This window comes from Babylonia areolata, chromosome 29, assembly GCF_041734735.1.
Source record: "Babylonia areolata isolate BAREFJ2019XMU chromosome 29, ASM4173473v1, whole genome shotgun sequence".
In the NCBI taxonomy this organism is placed as follows: domain Eukaryota; kingdom Metazoa; phylum Mollusca; class Gastropoda; order Neogastropoda; family Buccinidae; genus Babylonia; species Babylonia areolata.
This window is the reverse complement of record NC_134904.1, coordinates 22,786,287-22,808,108: the sequence shown is the minus strand read 5'-3', so window position 1 is coordinate 22,808,108 and position 21,822 is coordinate 22,786,287. Positions and strand designations below refer to the sequence as shown.

The following is a 21,822-nucleotide window of genomic DNA, read 5'->3' as shown; positions in this document are numbered from 1 at the left end:
TTCAGTCACTCAGCATCAATAGTTCACAGCCCTAAACATTACATCACTGTGTTCAGTCACTCAGCATCAATAGTTCACAGCCCCAAACATTACATCACTGTGTTCAGTCACTTAGCATCAATGGCTCACAGCCCTAAACATTACACCACTGTGTTCAATCACTTAGCATCAATGGCTCACAGCCCTAAACATTACATCACCGTGTTCAGTCACTTAGCATCAATAGTTCACAGCCCTAAACATTACATCACTGTGTTCAGTCACTCAGCATCAATAGTTCACAGCCCTAAACATTACATCACTGTGTTCAGTCACTCAGCATCAATAGTTCACAGCCCTAAACATTACATCACTGTGTTCAGTCACTCAGCATCAATAGTTCACAGCCCTAAACATTACATCACTGTGTTCAGTCACTTAGCATCAATGGCTCACAGCCCCAAACATTACACCACTGTGTTCAGTCACTTAGCATCAATGGCTCACAGCCCTAAACATTACATCACTGTGTTCAGTCACTCAGCATCAATGGCTCACAGTCCTAAACATTACATCACTGTGTTCAGTCACTTAGCATCAATGGCTCACAGTCCTAAACTTTACACCACTGTGTTCAGTCACTTAGCATCAATGGTTCACAGCCCTAAACTTTACACCACTGTGTTTAGTCACTTAGCATCAATGGCTCACAGTCCCAAACTTTACTGTGTTCAGTCACTTAGCATCAATGGCTCACAGTCTCAAACATTACACCACTGTGTTCAGTCACTTAGCATCAATGGCTCACAGCCCTAAACTTTACATCACTGTGTTCAGTCACTTAGCATCAATGGCTCACAATCCTAAACTTTACACTACTGTGTTCAGTCACTTAGCATCAATGGTTCACAGCCCTAAACTTTACACCACTGTGTTTAGTCACTTAGCATCAATGGCTCACAGCCCTAAACCTTACACCACTGTGTTCAGTCACTCAGCATCAATGGTTCACAGCCCTAAACTTTACACCACTGTGTTTAGTCACTTAGCATCAATGGCTCACAGCCCTAAACTTTACACCACTGTGTTCAGTCACTTAGCATCAATGGCTCACAGCCCTAAACATTACACCACTGTGTTCAGTCACTTAGCATCAATGGCTCACAGCCCTAAACCTTACACCACTGTGTTCAGTCACTTAGCATCAATGGTTCACAGCCCTAAACTTTACACCACTGTGTTCAGTCACTTAGCATCAATGGCTCACAGCCCTAAACCTTACACCACTGTGTTCAGTCACTCAGCATCAATGGTTCACAGCCCTAAACTTTACACCACTGTGTTCAGTTACTTAGCATCAATGGCTCACAGTCTCAAACTTTACTGTGTTCAGTTACTTAGCATCAATGGCTCACAGTCTCAAACTTTACACTACTGTGTTCAGTCACTCAGCATCAAATGGTTAACAGCCCTAAACATTACAGCAATGGAACACACACTACAAGACTGTACAAATTCATTCCATTCAGCTCCAGGGAAAGAAAATCGAGCAAATATAAACTGGTCTATACCGTGTAGAAAAATGTTTGTCAAAAAAATGTCAACCCTTTCTCACCAACCCCATCTAAAAATCAAAAGTTCTGGCCCCATGCTCCCAAACACACACACACACACACACACACACACACACACACATACACACACACACATAAACACACACACACACACACACACATAAACACACACACACACACAGTTTGCCATACCTTAGTTATGTATTCCCTCATAACCTGAATCATGTAGGGCATGGCAAAGTCAATGATGTTATGTCTCCAAGCCAGCTCCAAAATGACATCAGGCCGCAGCAAATCGTAACACTGGAAGAGGCAGGCAGCAAAACATTCGTGGTTGTTGCTGTCCAAGAACCACTCTATCAGGTCCTCTGCTATCTCCACTTGGCGTGATTCACCGGCATACATCATGGCATCCTGAGCAATAGAAAAGGCAGATTTAGTAACCATACCGATATTGTGGTCAGATATACACATATATACATTCAGACACATACAAAAAAAACACTTTCAAAAAGGACAGTTTTGAAAAAGATTCCTTTTTCTCAATTTCCTTGTGGTCACAAAATATTCAACTTTTTATTGAAGCATCCACATGCAGAAAATCATTGCTCTGTTACCATGTACAACCAACTGCAAACCTGATAAATAAATACTAATGTACATACATTAACAGCGGAATGAAGGAGACAAAGAGAGGAAAGCATGAGACAGAAATTGTGACCTGGTCTCAAACCATGAATCTGGGGGCCACAGAAGGCCCCTGGAGGGGATACTGGGGGCAAGGCACTTGGTGGGGGGCTGGGGGCAAAGCCCCCTAAAGTTGATGATTTTCTTCTATTTCAAGCCATCAAATATGCACTTGATCATCAATGCCTCTGTGGTATCCTGACCCACAGTAGAACAAAGTCTGATTCTTCCTCAAATTAATATTTTGGAAAATGACCTGTGAAAATCAGCCTTGGGCGCTTGGGGACATTACAATTATCATAATCTTCATTCTCTGATGTCTTTATTTTTAGGAGACAGAGACAAAGATAAAACATATTATGCTTACTTTATCTCTATGAAGAATTCACTGTTGAAACAGGCTTGGGAATGTTATCCTTGCTGTCAATAATGTTTTTCAATAACAGTTGCCAGTGAGAGAAAGAGGTTAGAGATAAAGAAATCAGACAGAGATTTGTATAATACAATATTTTATCTGCATAATGTGGATGAATTTTTGGTACCATGACAATAGATCCCAGAACTAATGTATACTGACTAATCCTAAAGTGTGTTGCCAGATCATCAGAACAGATGAAGTCAAGAAGGTGGCAGTAATAGGAGGAGTTTGTATTATACTCCATGTTTGGTGTTAAATATACTTACCATGTCAAACTGATGCAAACTAGGCCTATTGGTTTGCTCTGCTTGGCCAAATTTCGCGCGGCTAACGGTGAAAAGACGGGCCCACCCGCTCTCAGCCAATCAAACGCCTCTAAAAACTATAAGCGCTTAATCATTCCGTGGCCATGAACAAAAATGCCCCATGAGAACCACGGCGGAGACGCGGGGACGGACGGGCGGGCATTCGAGTTTGACATGGTAAGTATATTTAACACCAAACATGGAGTATAATACAAACTCCTCCTTTTGGTGTCATATACTGTACCATGTCAAACTGATGCAGAATTTAAAGCAAATGGAGGAGGGCAACGCCTACTGGTTCATATGGGGAGCCCTTGTAACTGAGACGGCAGTGTTAGCCGCGACAAAGGAAATCCCCTTGGAACCGTCAGCCCTGGTCATACGGAAATTCCTGAGGTAGAAGTTGATGAAGTGATTCTCAGACCACCAGAAGGCTGCCTCCAAGACATGCTGCGTTGGCACTGAGTGCTGGAAAGCAGCCGAAGTAGCTATGGCCCGCACTTCGTGTGCTCTGGGATGAAGACAGCTGATATCCCTGTGTGCATGAGAGTAGGCTCTACGAATGACTTGGGAAACCTGGCGGGAAATGGTGCCTGCAGCGATGTCTTTCTTGTAATTCTCATTGAGGGAGATGAGCAGACACCTCTGAGAAGAACACCTATGGCGAGACCTATCCCAATAATATTTGAGACACCGAACAGGACAGGTGCCTATCCTCATCATCTTGGGCAAGAATATCAGACAAAGGTCTGACTCTCAGAGAGGGGGAAGGAACCTCAGGGTCTTGGTTCTTAGCCAGAAACTCTGGAAGGAAACGAATAGTGATGGAACCATCTCTGTGGAAGGCCAGATCTTGTGGCATTCCACTAAGCCCATGCAGCTCACTTCTATGACTGCCTGTGGCCAGCCACAGAAGGAAAGTGGTCTTGAGGGTGAGGATGTCAAAAGGAATAGTCCCCAATGGTAGGAAGGGCTGTTTTCGAATGAAATCCAGCACCAGGAACAAGTCCCAGAGGGGCACTCTTCTGGGGTCTCTAGCTTCCTTCAGAGGGGCACCCCTAGCCACCTCTCTGAGCAGGCAATCCGCTTCCAAGGCGGAACCACCTAGCTGTTTGCAATGTGGTACAGAAGGCAGACCTGTACCCTCGCCCAGAACTAGCAGACAGGATGAACCGAGGAGCAGAGAGCCAGAAAGTTGGCCAGCTGCATGCTCGTAAGGTTCGTAGGGGTAATGCCCTGAGCTGTACACCACCGCAACCATTTCTTCCAGCGAAAGTCATACAAAGTCTCCGTTCCCTGCCTCCTTGCTCTGGTGACTATGGAGAGGAGGTCAGAGGAGGCACCCCCCTGGGTCAGCACCGCCGACACAGAGGCCGACCGAGGGGTTGAGGACTTCAATGGTGATGCTGACAGTTCCGACCGCACAGCAGCCATGCGTGCTGGTGGAGCAGTTGAGGATTGGAATGCGGAGTGCCTGAGCGAGGCTGCCTCAGCAGATGAGATTTGGTTTCAAGTTCCAGGGGTGGGAACATGTGTCAGGGACTGAAGGTCCGGAAACCAGGTCTGGACTGGCCATTTCGGCGCAATGAGGATCAGCTGCGGGTGTTCCAATCTGTCTTTCCGTATCACCTTGGACAGAATTGGAAAGGGAGGAAACGCGGAGGCAATCAGACTGCTCCAATCTAGAGAGAGAGCATCCACTGCCCACGCTTCTGGGTCGGCAACCGAAGAGACGGAAGTGGGAAGTCTCTTGTTGAACAAGGTCCACCATCGGCCGAAACCACTGTTCCCACACCCCCTGAAGGCTGTCCTTGTCCAGGGTGCACTCTGTGCGTATGACACTCTTGGACCTGCTAAGAGCATCTGCCAAGAAGTTGGTTTTTTCAAATTTTGTAGTGAGAAGCATCGGTAGTGTTTCAAATTTGATCTTTTCCTTCTTTCATGAAACAGGTGGGAATTTATTTTTTTTTATAATACATGAGCTTACTTAGCCTTTCAGTAGCCTATGGCAATAACCCGAGTTCAAGGCCTGTCACATGCAATATGCAGGTGTGTCAATGTAATTTACACCACAGACTGACGAGACTGGTTGCTGCTTGTATTGTGTGAGTGGGCCTATCCTGGGCCAACTTAAGACCGGTCTCTCTCTCTCTCTCTCTTTTTTTTTTTTTTTTTAACCAGCATTTGCACTGTGAAACAGTGTCAGAAATTGAAAGATCCGAGTAAGATTCTACTAGCTGGGGTCAACATCAACTGTTTCTTGTTTGACCAATATAACTCAGTGGAAAATTCACGATCACACCACACTGCCCCCATCCCTTCTGCCATTCCGGTTTTGTCCATATCACCAGGTTGGGGGCGGGGGAGTAGAGGGAGCAAGGGAGGTGGTGTCCAAAGGAGTGGAGCAAGAGAGTGAGAGGGAATAAGGAGGTGATAGGGAATGGGGGAGGATGACTGCGAAGGTCATGTTTGTGTTGACTGAAGTTACAATTCTACAGAATGCAGTCTCCTTTTTGACCAACACACAGGACTGTAACACTGAGATGGAGGGGCGGAGGAGAGGAGAGTGAGTAAAGGGTGGGAAGAGAGAGAGACATAGACAGAAACAAAGACAAGCAGAAAGAGACAAAGACAGATATAGACAGAGAGAAAGAAAGTGAGAGAGACAGAGACAGAGACAGAGAGAGAGGTGTCAAGAGAGACAGACAGATCATGGTCAAAGTACAAAAGGGAAGGTGAGGATGATGAGGAGATAGCACTGCACTGATTTTGACAGCTCTGCCAGTGGAAGTGGAAGGGTGAGGTTGAGGCAGAGGAAGGGCGGGGAGGGAGGAAGATGGGCACAGCCATTCATCCTACATTGCTCTCTTGGACTGACTGCAGACAGGCTTCATTGGCCATCGACTAACACCAACAGGTAAGCGCTGGCAGTGAACTTTTCACTTTCAACACACGACCAGAAGCAGCATTGACACTGCTCTACAGACAGACTTCATATGGTCCCAACAACTGTGTATGTTTGTATATGTTGAGGATGCTTAGCTCAATATGAAGGGTGAACAGCTCTGCATTCTTTCCTCCACTTTTTGTTGTGAACCAGAACTCTGGTTGGCCAAAACAATTTTCTTATTTCTTTCCCAAGAATCCATTTTGGCGTACTTGTGTACTCTGAGTAAAAACTGCATACAAATTACGCCAAATTTGTACTGGTAATCAAGTCTTTTTATAGTATGGGATCTGAAATCGGAACACTGGGACTGGGACAAAGCTGGACCGTGCCTGCTTCATCAGTGGGACATCAAGGATTCATTATCGATAACACCCCCCATTTAAAAAACTGATTTGACAAAATCATTGGTCTGAAAGCCTATGATTCAGAAGATTCTAACGCCTGACAATGGTGTTGAACAAAAATGGCTAAAACAACACACCTTGAAGAGTTTGTCCTTTTTGCACAAATCAACTGACTGCTTCCACCGATTGTTTCCCTTGTACAGGTATGCTGCGATGCGGCGGAACTCGATGAGTTCATGTTTCTCCAGTCGTTGCGCTAAAGAAATGTTATCAAAATTGTCATAAGCATCGATGGAAGTGCGTAGGCTTTGGTAATCCTCTTCTTCAATGAACAAGTTGTTCAGGGCCTCATTGATAGCTTTGTTGTTGTTCTTCTGGACTGAACGGAGATACGGCTTGACAAGGGGGGCCTGGTTTGTCTGAAATCACCAAGAGAAGCAGAAGCGTAAAAGGTAGCCTTCACACTGACTTACAATCAAACAATATTATTTTTGCCTTTTCCTACATTTTCAGTTTGAACAGAAGCAGAACAGTATCATTCTCTGCACAAATCATAAACAATGGCAATATTGTCATACCAGACACCTTCAATTCTGACATTCAAAACCATCTATAAAGTGCAAATCCAACATTTAAAAACTGCCTCTGCAATGAAAACCATTCTTAATTCAATTATATGCGCTGACAAAACACAGCAACAGAACACTGCAATGAACACACAGTAAAGTATTTTTTAAATGTTCAAGCAGAAATAAAGTCTCTCACCACCAACAATGACCCTACCCCTTCACCATATTACTAATCCCCTCTTCTTCCCAATCCCCCCCCCCCCCACACACACACCCCCACCCCCCACATTTCCCACTCTCCTTTCCTGCATCCATCACAATCAATGAATATTCATGTGTCACAAAAGCTGCCATTCTGAAACAAAACCTTCTGAACAAACGGGCCAATAATCATGAAGACTGATGAAAAATAATGAATGTAAAACACATTCCAAGGAGAAAACTTATCACATCATGTTGATTGTTGACAATGTTGTCACATGCCTTGAGGAAGAAGTTGACAGCACGTGTGTGGTCAAGGCGTGGAGTGAGAACCATCAGCAGGTCGTTCAGCAGCAAGGGTCGGAAGTCAAGGTAGAACTGGATGGCTTTGTAGTACAGTTCAATGTTGGCCACCTGCAAAACAAAATAAAACTCTGGATAGTGTCCACAAGCTCCACATTGCAACTAAAAAAAAACACACATTTTTTTACAGATACATACATATATATATATATATATATATAGAGAGAGAGAGAGAGAGAGAGAGAGAGAGAGAGAGTGAGAGAGAGATACACATTTCTATGTACCAAGATATACAGATGAAAAAAAGATCACATCATGCTTGGAAAGACTTATCTCCTGCTGACTTCGGCCACTGCCTGGAGTGAAATTTAAGTAAAACCCTGAAGCCTTTTAAAAAGGCTGAAGTCAAGATTTCCTCTAGACCCTCTCTGATACATGAAAGTAGTTAGTTGATTGTGTAGGTATATTTGTAACGCTGTATTTGTGTGTCGATTGTTATGTATGCATGTTTGTACTGTACCTACAAATTTGTATGCGCATATATATGTTTATTGTGCATGATTGCGAGTTGAGGACTGAGTGTGTCCATTTATTATCATCATCATCATTATTATATGACAAATTTGTCAAATTCAGGGGCAATATCGTGATGGACAGTCAACAATGGTTTAATGAATTAGGCCATTACTCATTTTCACTTGGTACAGAAACATGTAGCAAAACGCTAGCCAGGGGGACAAAGGGGAGGTTATGTACTTCCGGGAGGTTATCGACCGTAGCTACTTTCGTTTTCTCCGCATAGGCGGATAGTAGTTTGCATAGGACGGGAATGTCAGACCCCTGCCGAGTCTGCACTAGTGGGTCACGGTTAAGTATGTGTAATTAAACAAAGTAAACATGAATTTTATTTCATTTTCATGTAATAGGTACATAATAAACATTTCAATGGTTGGTTTCAAGTTAACATAATTTGCAAGCTTTTCACATGATCAATGACCTTCTCATTGATGAATCATGACTGGCCATTCAGCTTACATATACTGGAACATTTTTCCTATCTGGTCTCAAAGTATTAAATATCAAAGTACACACTTCACACTGGAAATATAAAATCAGTTTTCTTCTCATTCTGGACAAAATGGACAATGAGATTAACATCTACTCCTGAGTCACATGTATCAATTCTTTTGGACTTCAAGATCACTAATTCCTTCGGAATCTGATGAGAGTACCTCTGAAGCATTTTTTTTTCCTTTTGTTTCAGAAATAATGAAGTCTTTTAGTTTTAACTCTCTGGGAATGTGCCGATGCTTTGGTGACGATGCACTGGCATTCTCTCAGCTCAAAATGGCGTGCCAACCCAAGGCTTGAGCATCAGTGAAACATCAGGGTTTATTTCAGGTTTTTTGTTTGCTTTTTTTTAATTTATTACGCAACATTTAGTTAAAGGGAAACCACACAGGCTTTTAAAGTGACCATTTCCCTACATCCAGTTCTTTCCCTTAACTCACTGGAGATGTGCCGGCGCTTCGGTGCTGGCGCTCTGCCCGCTCAGAATGACGTGCCGTAGTGTAGGATTCGGCAGATTGCGGAATTTTTTTCATACATTCAGCAGTGTTCAATTAAGGTGGACCATAGCATAGGTTTTTCACCAAAAATCATTAAAAAACGTGTTTGGGGATTATACTTGAATTTGGTCAAATAATGTCTCTTCTTTGCATATCTGTCAACCATTTTGCTCAGTTTGACCGATTTCATTGCAAATAAAATCGTGGGTGTGTGTGAAGTTTGAGCGAATGTGACAAAAAAATCAAAGTTTGCGTCGATTTGGATGGCCTGGTGCTCGCGATCTGGTATGGAAACCCCCACTTCTTTGGTATCAGTGTGAAGGTCATTCACCGGTCTGTCTTCTCATTCCTATTTCCTGTGGAAAATTCCACTCACGGAAACACATGAAGAGCAAATCCGAAGGAACCCGAGAGGCATTTCTGAGGGGTCGTGGCTGAGTCGAGGTTTCTGATTGGCTTGTCTGAGTAAAAAAAAAATAGCCCATTGGCCCAATCGGTTATGTGACTTTTTCCAAGATGGCGTCTATTTTCTTCACGATTTCAATCGACACACCAGTTGCCTAAGATTTTGATCGAAGTTTTCTATTACAAGTCACGGACAATGCCAAAACACATTGGAAAGAAGTTTAGGACTGTCTTTGCATTCGGCAAAAGGAATGCATCAATGCTTGTGGACAATGGGCATCTGCTTTTGTGATCACTGCACTAAATGATGTCAAAACAAACTGTGGAAATGATGAGAATCATTATGTAATGCATGTGTTCAGTGCTGCAAAGGGGGCAAATAACAGTATGTGTTTTTATGATAAAATTATCATATCTTCATATCTGTTTGACTTATAATCTTCAAACTTAGCACAGATATCTATATTAACATCCTGAGTATGTGTATCACATTTCATGCAGATACCCTTAGTAGTTCCTGAGAAACAAAAATTAGCTAAAAATGACGCAGTGGTCCACCTTAAAGGGACACTAATCAGGCTGTCTTGAGGGATCAGTCTAGGAAAATCTGAGTTATTTCCCCTTGACTGTTAACCACGTGAAAGGCTTTTTTTTCTAGACTTTTCTAGACTGGGTGAAGGTCGATCTTTCCATAACCAATATGGTGGCCGAGATGAATGTACTCCCTGAGGCTAAGATAAAGTAGCCTCAAAGAGGTACACTGAAGCACAATTTTTCAACAAAAGCAAGTATCATTTTCATTTCTAAACATCATTTCTGCATGAATAAACACACTTTTTTCATCAATACTGGCACAGAAACAAACCTTGGTAATGATGTCCTTGAACTGGCTTTCCCGCCAGGCCTCAGTGGGGTGAGTCATGATGGTGAGGATGGCATTGTCGTACTCCTCATACTTGTCATACAGGAACACCAACTCTGGCCACAAGTGGGCTGACTCTGCAGCTCTCAATACCTGGAAAAAAATGTTACTGTGACATGCAGCAGTCTCAAATATAATGAACTATCAAACTTCAAACATTTCTGTTAACATCTTTAACACACAATATTCTATGTTCTTCTTGGCTTTAAAATGAATGTGTAAACATAGTATATTATCAATACACATATCAATGGTATCCAGATGTTACAGTTTTCCTGTTTAACCAGTTCAGTGCCAGAGAATTTTGTTTAAAAAAAAAAAGAAAAAAAAAGGGTGCTCTCCCCTTGCCAGGAAAATTTTGAGGATTCAGGGGTAACAAATCACAAAAAATTCTGGCACAAAAGCTATGGGCGATACAGAAAGAAAGTAAACGTTTTTGTGAAGGAAAATGAGTGTATATTCTGCTTCTGGGCTTTTTTTCCCAATTAGGTTGATTGTAGGCAACTGTTCAGGCATATAAAGTCAAGATAATTTTTGTGCAACAAAAAAGTCAATTTCCACCTCAACATGATGACATCCTTAAAGAAAAGAAACAAAATACAGCTAGAAATAGCAAGCCTATTGTCAGATTATACCTGAAGAAGAAATTAAAATAGGCTATAAGCTAATGAAAACAAATCACAGCTCTTGCAGACATGTAGGTAAATCACGGTCCCAATAATGACAAAAGTGAGTGAAGTCAACGTAAAAGGTCAATCACAGTCCCAGAAACTGAACTGGCAAGCTTTTTCACAGCACAGAGCGTTTGCAAGTGAGAGGGTGAAGTTCTTTGAAGACATTCACTCCTTTCAAGTTGCACATGGGCCGATTAAAGTGTCTGCTGTGCATCCAGTTTTCCACCTCTTCAAACTTACCATAAAGTTCCGTCTACAAGCCGCGACTTTTTACCCCAGCTTCAACCTCTGCAGATTATACAATGATGCAGCTTATTTGCGAATTTTAACGATCCCAGGAGTGTCACATTCTTGTCTATTCTTAGCTGCCCTTCAACTCACCAAAATCATGATTTCTGTCCATGAATTTTTGGATGAGCTTCAGGATTTATAAATCAAATCCGCACACATTAAAGCCTTCAGATCAGCAATCAGTTCTACTCTGCTCAAGCGTACACCCTCATCATGCTGAAAACACGACGTTATGCCTATGATGCAGCCTTCAAATTGAAGGCGATTGACCTAGCAGACGACAGTGCAAGCGACAAACCAGCAGCGACCTCCACCTTCATGTTCATGAAGTGAAAGCGAGGCTGAAGTTAGTGACAAGATGGCGGAGGAAGCTGTGCTGGTTCTCTTCAACTCGGACACTGAAGACGAAGATTTTAGTGAATTCAGTGAGCAGGATGACGCTGAATAAATGTGACTATCCTTAAATGATAGATCTTATTTTCATTGTGTTTATTTATTATTTTTTGTGGCACTAGCAGTATTTTTGCTTGCTTTTCTTTGTGTTGTTCCCGATTGTGTTTATTTCATAACCTACAGTATCGACAGCTTTTCTGTAATATCAGTATGTGTTCTGGTACCGGAAATAAGTGCAGCTTATAAACCAGTGCGGCTTATGTATGTATAAAGTTCAATTTTTTCCAAAATATAGTGGGTGCGGCTTATATACCAGTGCGCTCAATAGACCGAACTTTACGATAGTCATCCCTCTGATTCAGCGAAAAGGAGGAGTTTGTATTATACTCCATGTTTGGTGTTACATATACTTACCATGTCAAACTGATGCAAACTAGGCCTATCGGTTTGCTCTGCTTGGCCAAATTTCACACGGCTAACAGTGAAAAGACGAGCAGTCTTGGTCCGGTCCGCTCTCAGCCAATCAAACGCCTCTAAAAGCTATAAGCGCTGAATCATTCCGTGGCCATCGAAGAAAATGCCCCATGAGAACCACGGCGGAGACGCGGGGACGGACGGGCGGGCATTTGAGTTTGACATGTTAAGTATATGTAACACCAAACATGGAGTATAATACAAACTCCTCCTTTTGGTGTCATATACTGTACCATGTCAAACTGATGCAGAATTTAAAGCAAATGGAGGAGGGCAACGCCTACTGGTTCGTATGGGGAGCCCTTGTAACTGAGACGGCAGTGTTAGCTGCGACAAAGGAAATCCCCTTGGAACCGTCAGCCCTGGTCATACGGAAATTCCTGAGGCAGAAGTTGATGAAGGGATTCTCAGACCGCCAGAAGGCTGCCTCCAAGACATGCTGCGGTGGCACTGAGTGCTGGAAAACAGCCGAAGTAGCTATGGCCCGCACTTCGTGTGCTCTGGGATGAAGACAGCTGATATCCCTGTGTGCATGAGAGTAGGCTCTACGAATGACTTGGGAAACCCAGCGGGAAATGGTGCCTGCAGCGATGTCTTTCTTGTAATTCTCATTGAGGGAGATGAGCAGACACCTCTGAGAAGAACACCTATGGCAAGACCTATCCCAATAGTATTTGAGACACCGAACAGGGCAGAGATGCCTATCCTCATCATCTTGGGCAAGAATATCAGACAAAGGTCTGACCCTCAGAGAGGAGGAAGGGACCTCGGGGTCTTGGTTCTTAGCCAGAAACTCTGGAAGGAAACGAAGAGTGATGGAACCATCTCTGTGGAAGGCCAGATCTTGTGGCATTCCACTAAGACCATGAATCTCGCTTCTACGACGGCCAGTGGCCAGCAACAGAAGGAAAGTTGTCTTGAGGGTGAGCAAGTCGAAAGGAATAGTCCCCAATGGCTCAAAGGGCTGTTTTCGAATGAAATCCAGCACCAGGAACAAGTCCCAGGGGGACACTCTTCTGGGGTTTCTAGCTTCCTTCAGAGGGGCACCCCTAGCCACCTCTCTGAGCAGGAAATCCGCTTCAAAGGCGGGACCACCTAGCTGTTTGATTGTGGTACAGATGGCAGACCTGTACCCTCGCATAGAACTAGCAGACAGGATGAGAACCGAGGAGCAGTGAGCCAGAAAGTTGGCCAGCTGCATGCTCATAGGGTTAGTAGGGGGAATGCCCTGAGCTGTACACCACCGCAACCATTTCTTCCAGCGAAAGTCATACAAAGTCTCCGTTCCCTGCCTCCTTGCTCTGGTGACTATGGAGAGGAGGTCAGAGGAGGCACCCCCCTGGGTCAGCGCAGCCGACACAGAGGCCGACCGAGGGGTCGAAGACTTCAATGGTGATGCTAACAGTTCCGACCACACAGCAGCCATGCGTGCAGGTGGAGCAGTTGAGGATTTGAATGAGGAGTGCCTGAGCGAGGCTGCCTCAGCAGATGAGATTTGGTTTCGAGTTCCAGGGGTGGAACATGTGTCAGGGACTGAAGGTCCGGAAACCAGGGCTGGGCTGGCCATTTCGGCGCAATGAGGATCAGCTGCGGGCGTTCCAATATGTCTATCCGTATCACCTTGGACAGAATTGGAAAGGGAGGAAACACGGAGGCAATCAGACTGCTCAGTCTAGAGAGAGAGCATCCACTGCCCACGCTTCTGGGTCGGTGACCGGAGAGACATAAGTGGGAAGTCTCTTGCTGAACTTTGTGGCAAAAAGGTCCACCATCAGCCGAAACCGTTCCCACACCCCCTGAAGGGTGTCCTTGTCCAGGGTCCACTCTGTGCGGATGACACTCTTGGACCTGCTGAGAACATCTGCCAAGATGTTGGCTTATCCTGCTATGTGTCTCGCTGAAAGTGCAATGCCCTTGCTGTGGCACCAACGGAGGAGAGCCTCGGTCCGCAGGGAGAGGTCTGCCGAGTGCGCTCCCCCCCTTTTGTTCACATAACATGCGACTGTCGTCTTGCCGTGAACAAGCGGATGGTCTTGCCAGTGGCCTCCCGCATGAAGTGCAGGAGACCCCTGCGAACTGCCTCCAGTTCCAGAACATTGATGTGGCATAGGCGCTCCTCCAGGGACCAAGTCCCTGCTGCATGGAGTGAGTCCATGTGGGCTCCCCAGCCCAGGGAGGAGGCGTCTGTGAAGAGTGCCACCTGAAGAGTAGGTGGGGCTATGGGCACCCCCTGTGTCCGAAGAGGGGTGATTAACCACTCTGATGTTACCTCGAGGAACCACTCGCCCAGACATATCTGGGTATCCCATGGCTGAGTGCTCTGGGACCACCGTAACCTCAGTGCCCTCTGAAGAGGGTGCTTGAGAACCCTGCCCAGGGGAATGAGAGGTGCCATGGACTCCATCTTGCCCAGGAGGGAAGAAAGTGTCTGCGCTGTTGCTTGGGAGGAACGGCACAAGTGGCTGAGGAGGCCTGCCAGACGGACCAGCAATCTGGCGTCGGAGAGACTATCATGGACCGCGTGTCGAATCTCATCCCTAAGAAGTCGAAGGACTGACTTGGGGACAGATTGCATTTCTCCTGGTTCATGAGGAAGCCCAGTTGGGAGCAAAGGTCTAGAAGTCTGGCCATATGACTCTGGCACAGGGCCTGCGACTGGGCCAGGATAAGCCAGTCGTCCAGGTACAAAAAGCACGCGTTTCACGGCCAGTGCAGGTTCAACCCTGCATTTCGTGAAAATCGTGGGGCATTGGCGGTTGTCGATTGCCTTCTGTCTGCTTTGAAATGTGAGTTCACTCTTCCCAAAAGCCACACCACCTTGATGACCTCTGGCTGGCATTCAACCTATCGTCTTACATCATTCCTCTCCCTCTCCTTCTCTTCTTCCAACACCAGCTGTACGTATTGTCAGTCATAGCCACTTGTTCAAAAACGCTGTCTGATTGGATGGACGGACTGAATTACCATAAAAAGGGCTGTTAGTTTCATAACTGTCGTTGTCAATCACCTTCGTTTTCAAACCAATCATCAGACAAGAGAGATCCTTCTTCATCACGAAAGCTGTCCAATCACAAGCAGAGCTATCAGAATCTGCCGACTGTGACTATTTGCTTTACTGGACACAGTTTTCAATGTATTTGTTTGCATATGATGCAACCCCCTTTTCCACGGGTGTATCACATGGTTAGTTAGCAAATTATTATCGAGTAGAAAGAGGTCCTCTACCTGATGTAAGGTAATTTAAATAGTATTTTTATAATCCAGACACATAAAACTAAGTGTTCAGAGTCTGTTTATGTGAACTGAATCAAACTCCAATGAAGGAAAAATCGGAACATATGCAGGACGTCAGTGGACGTCTTAATAGGCACTCTACAGGTTAATATCTAATGCCCAATGCACTTTTTCTAAAGGGCTATCAATTGTGTGATGACCATGCTCTTTTTTTTCTTTTTTCAATTTAAAGAATATTTTTGTTCCAACAAAATGTACTTCCACACAAAGTTACCTTTTCCCTCAAAACTCTGAAATAATCATTAAATAAAATCTAAAATTAGTTCACTAAACTGAAAGAAAAACTATGCAAGAGAGAAGAATATTTAAAAGGGTATATCAAAAAAAAAAGGGAAAGTGTGTTGAAGGAACTGACTGCTACCGCAAGTATGAGAACAAACACTGTCAGTATGACGCCTACCTTTGGAATGTTAACTCGTGACCAGAAGAGCTCCAGGTGTTCTCGCATCTTCTCAGGCTTGTACTTGGAGTAGAGAATGGCCAATTCAGTGAACATTCCCATGTGGGCCCGCTCCAGACCTGCACTCAGTCAGTTTGGGGCACAATTAGGTCACAGCAAGTAGGGCCACAATCAGGTCAAAGCAAGTAAAGCCACAATTAGGTCACAGCAAGTAGGGCCACAATTAGGTCACAGCAAGGCCACAATCAGGTCACAGCAAGTAGGGCCACAATCGGGTCACAGCAAGGCTACAATCAGGTCACAAAAGGCCACAATTGGGTCACAGCAAGTAGGGCCACAATCAGGTCAAAGCAAGTATGGCCACAATCAGGTCAAAACAAGTACGTCTTCAACACATCACTGTAAGATCAAAATACAGTCTGCACAGTTCACTGAACTTGTGTCAAAACCTTCCAATCCTCTCTCAGGGCTTACCACTGTGGCTAGTTCTCTTTATTCTGTCATGATCATTCAACTTTCTGTGTGTCTTAGGAACTTGCCCATCGCTTCTTTATCTCTGTGTCCTACAATATGCATTGGACAAATTACAGTGGAAGGCACGTCTGTAAAAATGATTTGCCAACTTCTGAGACAGCTACCTTACTATAGCATGCCAAAAGCAGACATGAAAACCTTACATGTTCCATTAACATCAGTGCAGCTTTTTTCTCCTTTGAACAGAAATTCAGTACTTCAAGTGACCAATTTACATGACTAAATTTTCTAATTTCCCATTTACGATTGAAAATATCCAGTGGACCTGGTAAGCTTTGTCATTTCTTTCCTTCAATCAGATTATACTGAACAAAAAGGAAAACCATTCAAGCAAAATACTACCCAAATGGAACTGTTTGGAGGCGTCAAAATGATTTACTCTAAATATCTGCTGCAATATATGAAACTGATCTTCTTTTTTCATAAAATTATCAGCTAAATAAGCATTAGTTAATTGTTGGTGAAATAAGAACTAGTTAATTAAAATTACTCACCTAAAGCAGCTTCTAGCAAAGCTATCAACTCCTCGAAATATCCTCTGTCTTGGTAGTAGTTGATGAGTTCCTCCAGTTCATCAGCATGCACAACTATATGCAGACCACACATCTGAGCCAACCTGAACTCTTCATTGTCCACACAGGCAAAGCACACCTGAAACAGACAGTAGGAATCATGATGATCATGACAAACCACTAAATAAGAAAGAGAAGTTGTGCAAAAAAATGACAGCAAACACAGCAATGGTCATCTAACCCGAACACATTTGCAGGGCAATAAACTGGAAACATTTGCCAATCATATAAACTTGATACATGTGCAGGCCTATATACTGGAAACATTTTGAACCTTTCACCCATTCAACCCTGTGGAGTTTACAGCCTCAGCAGGTTTCTCTGTCATGCTGATGCAGAAAAACACAGAAAATGTACTGAAATTGACCAGTTCTTCCTCCAAATTGACAGGTGTGGGCACTTCCAGAAATGCTGTTGAAGTTAGTTCCATTTGCTTGCAGTTTAAGCGGATGTAGGCATGTGGAAACTGTTTTAATAAAAAAGAATTTCGCTGCCAGAGCAGTGCTCAGGTGAAGTGAGTTCAATGAGTTAAACTGGAAACATTTGCAAACCTATGAACTGGACACATTAACATGCATATCAAGATATATACAGGCCTATGACTTGACATTTACAGGCCTATGAACTGGGACACATTTACAGGCCAATGAACTAGCATGTTTACTGGTCTATGAACTGCACCATATTTGCAGGTCTGAGAAATGGAAACCTTTACATATGAACCAGGTCAAATTTACAGACACACAAACTAGCAGACATTTATAGGTCTATGGACAGAAAGGAAATTTTCTATCTAAAATTACGTTTAAATAACATACTTACCGTGACCCAACTAGTGCAGACTCCGGCAGGGGTCTGACATTCCTGTCCTGTGCAAACTATCCGCCCATGCGGAGCAGACGAAACTACGGCCGATAACCTCCCGGAAGTAGGTAACCTCCCCTTTGTCCCGCTGGTTATCGCCCTCTTTTGACGGCAATATGCCATCACCATCGCACCAAGCAGGAAGAACAGGAAGCGGGGAGGACGGGAGGGTCTTAAATTTGGGTCACGGTAAGTATGTTATTTAAACGTAATTTTAGATAGAAAATTTCCTTTTAATTACACATACTTAACCGTGACCCAACTAGTGCAGAATAGCACGACAAGGTGGAGGGCTCGCCTGTTCTACTGTCTGTGAGCTGTGATGGTCTGTTGTGCAGCTACCACAGAAGCGATGGCTCTTGCGCCATCAACCCGCGGGCGTGCGACATCTCTCTGGTAGAAGTCGATGAGCCATTATCCCTTAGGCGATAGGTGTCCCTCAAGTAGAATTTGACGAAAGTAGAGTGTACTGTGTCGCCTAAGGACATTAGTGCGGGTAAAGAAGACAGAGGTCCACAGCTGTATTGTGGGGGAGGTCTGTGGACCACAGCTGAGCAGATGAGCGCGGATGAGCGTCAATGCAAGGAGGTGCGCATGTGGTTTGATCTGATGATTCCACAACGGATGTGGGCCGATAGTGGAAGTGGTTTTTGTGTTTGAAGGAAACTGTGGCACGAGACAGAGGTAGGTCACCGTGTTGGGCCTGCCTCAGGCATGACAGCCAGATCTGTGGAGCTCCTCCATGCGAGCTGACAGGCGATGGGCACTCCCCCGCCCCTGGCCCCCCCCCCTTTTTTGACGTTGTCAAAAAATGACAGCACTGGTATGTTGCCTATGCATAGGATGGCAGACATTTGGCAACAAAAGACTTGATGTCCCTGGTGTCTCTGGGACAGGGTTGTGTAATTGCCCAGGTAGGTACCATCACGAAGGGGCATACGGAAGGCTTGGTGGCTTCTCTGCCTGAGTGTGGCCTGTTGGAGTAACCTGCAGAAAGTTGTCGGCAGTCAATGGCTGGGTTGGATCAGGCTGTGGAAGTGCATTTCATGTGCCCACAGGTCACTGAGTCTCATTCAGTGATGGAATTCCCAAATGGAAGAGGGTTTCCATGGGGAAAATTTTTGCTGAAGGTTCTTTAGTGAGAAAGGGGACCGGATCCATGACAGGCCTCTGGCTGTGTGTGGTGCGCACTGAGTCTGGGATGGAGCGGGGCGGGGCAGGGAGGTAAGTGGCTCAAGATGTGTTGTACTGGCTATTGACATCAAGGCACTGATCTGACATACGTTTTTAGTATGGCCAACTGCAAGGTGAGAGCTGTATTATCAGTGGTTTCTTAATTGCAAAGGGAAATCATTTGCAGCTTAGTCTTTCATGAATGACTATGTCTCTCAGACTAGAAGTCAAATTGCACTGGGACTTAGTGCTGTAGCCTTAGGCCTAAGTAGCCTTTGGGAACCTTCCCAATTATGAGTCCTAAGGCCCTCTTGATTGAGGGACCGGGGATGCAACTTGGGCAAAACACTCTCTACTATAAATTGTACAATCGAATTCCAGCCCGAATAGACTGGACAGCAGATGCCTCCTCTGCTGTTCTGATGGAGACTGTCGTACTCGACTGATTATCATATATTGTTCCTAGGAGGACACCAATCAGCATGGGTAAACCAGGAAACAGCTGCTGTGTGCTTCAGGGACGAAGGTGTTCACCATGCAGATTATGTTGCAATGTAAGGAAGCCGGAAAGAGTTGACGGGGTCTTGTGGTGCAACCGTGTGTCAGAAAGACATGGTGCTTGCTTCCGAAGTGACAACAAAGTCATCCTCTGACAGTCCCTTGACCGAAGGCTGGGGCTCCATGATGGGATAGCCTGCCTAGGCTAGCAACCTCTGGAAGTGTCTCATTGGAAAGACAGTGCTTGAGGAGGAATGGCCATCTGTAACCACAGCAGTGGTTGTGTGTAGAGGCCGAAAGGATCGGGCAGGGAAGACTAAGTGCAGAAAGTGCTTTCGAACGCCAATTGTTTGAGACGTTGATGCTGGATTTGTGTTCAAGCAAGGTGATGGGGTGAACTGATGTGCTTGAATGCGGCATCTGCCGTGCTGGTATGAGTGGGCAGAAAGGTACACCCCTGTGGCTAATGGACGGTTCGTTGTGCTTTGTGGGACGCATCCGTCCTCGTCAATATGCCTTTCTCCCAAATGTAGAGGAAAACAATTATGACCCAGGCCTTCTGCTACTAGAGAGGAGTAGAAGAGATGGGCTGAGAGTGATTGTCTCCTGCCCAGTGGGCAGTTTTTGGGTCCGCTAAAACTTGTAAGGCAAGATAGACACCTCTTCATGGGAAGGCTGGCTAGGATGTAGGGCCTGTGTGGAGCTTTTGTCACAATCACAGTGGTGCAAACCAAGGGTTGTTGTAGGCAAGGGGAGAAAGAAGGGATGCCTTACAAACTTGGAAGGAATGAAAGGCATGTGTGTCCAGAGTGGCACCTCTAAGTTGGACTGCCTCACCCTTCCTTGTGCATCTCCAGCCTTATGGGTGATTGTTGCAGGCAAATGAGTTGGGTTGCCTTGTCCGTCCTTGCACCAAGAGAGGCATTCTTAGCCCTGTGGGTGTGAAGGGGGTATGTGTGGATCCCTAAGGACCAGCCACTATTGAAATGTGAAGGAGCATACATTCAGGCGTGAATGAGGCTATTATTATTTTATTTTATTTTTGTGAGTGCAGTCGTCCTCCAAAAGCAAGGTAGGGATGAATTTATGAAAATGAATACATATATGTGCCAAGGGAATAAAAACTTCCATCAGCTCAAGTGATGTCAGAAGTATGCCAATGACAAGAGATCGAGACACAAGAAATAAGCGGCTGTATAAGCATACGTGTAGCGTGCACCGATATACCCAAGTAAGTGGGTAAGTGTGCATAATCATCAATGGAAAGGAATCTGTCCATGCACCTACATATGAGATGTACATACGCATATGAATAAAGTGCCAGTACGTAGAGGCAGAGAGTTCTGGGCATTGTGAACAGAAGGCCGCAAATGCAAGTGTGCCTATATTGCTATGTAGGGAATCTCAATGAACAGATGTCAATGAATTGAGATAGAAATATAATTGTACATGTTAATATGAAAGTCGTCTGAACCTATCCCATAAGCACATACACATGTGTATACCGATGGATAAGTACGCATCTATACGTGAAAGCAGAAATGCGTATGAATGTAGCAATATATCTCATATATATGTATATATGTGTGTGTGTATATATATATGTATATATATATATATATATACATATATATAGATTTTTTTTTTTTTTTTTTTTTTTTTTTTTTTTTTAAATATGTATAGATTTTTCTATATATATTTCGTGATTGTTGCTTGTGATAATAAATCAAATGGATAGAAGGGGAAATATTGTGATGCATTTCCTGTAGCCAATAGCCTGAGAAACAGCAAGAAAAGTGCAGTTGCTATGCAAAGATGTGTAAAGTCCCTGACTGGGCATGAGGACCCAATGAGAAACCGAAAGAAAACATCGTTGGTGGACAGCACGGGGGGCAGGAGTGATGTGCTGTGTCGGCGAAACTAACCACAGCTTCGAGCGCCTAGGTTACAAATGTGGAGTTGCCTCCCTTGGCGCCGAAAATCATCGAAAAGGAATGTGTCTTTAGAGCACATATCCCCCTTGTGCGACGTGTCCTCGCTGAACAGGGAGGAGTGTCATGTTGTGTGTGAGAGTCCGTGGTTCGATGCCACCGTAACCGACACAGGTGAAAACGAGCGCAAGGGGAATAATTATAATGCCCCTTAGTGCCGTGGGCATCCCAACCCGAATCGGTTGCCATCGGACGCGAGACGGTCAGGGCATGTGGCATGACGGCGCCGTAATCCAGTGTTATGGGCGTCGTGGGCGAGGGGGTGACAAGTCCGTCGGCTTGCCGTGGGATGTGCATCCCCCTGTTGCTGAACGGCGGTCCAATCTCGCGAACAGCTCCTGCGAGAGGACCGGCGTTCAGTTGTCAGTTGTGTGTTGACGGATAAAGTGATAGACAAGATCGGCCCGAGCACTGCCGAGAGGCAGGATCGAGTTATTAA

The 21,822-nt window shown here is 44.7% G+C and overlaps 1 protein-coding gene across 1 annotated transcript in view; it reads right to left on the bottom strand.

The window, feature by feature from the left end:
• The window catches only part of LOC143302259 (clathrin heavy chain 1), a 91,501-nt gene that overhangs the window by 9,615 nt on the left and 60,064 nt on the right, over positions 1 to 21,822 (bottom strand). Inside the window, exons 26-31 of the mRNA XM_076616848.1 lie at positions 16,780 to 16,936; positions 15,752 to 15,870; positions 10,169 to 10,318; positions 7,310 to 7,441; positions 6,395 to 6,676; positions 1,746 to 1,967 (exon numbers count right to left, since the gene is read on the bottom strand). Coding sequence (XP_076472963.1) covers positions 1,746 to 1,967; positions 6,395 to 6,676; positions 7,310 to 7,441; positions 10,169 to 10,318; positions 15,752 to 15,870; positions 16,780 to 16,936 — 1,062 coding nt within the window. The remainder of the gene's footprint in view (positions 1 to 1,745; positions 1,968 to 6,394; positions 6,677 to 7,309; positions 7,442 to 10,168; positions 10,319 to 15,751; positions 15,871 to 16,779; positions 16,937 to 21,822) is intronic.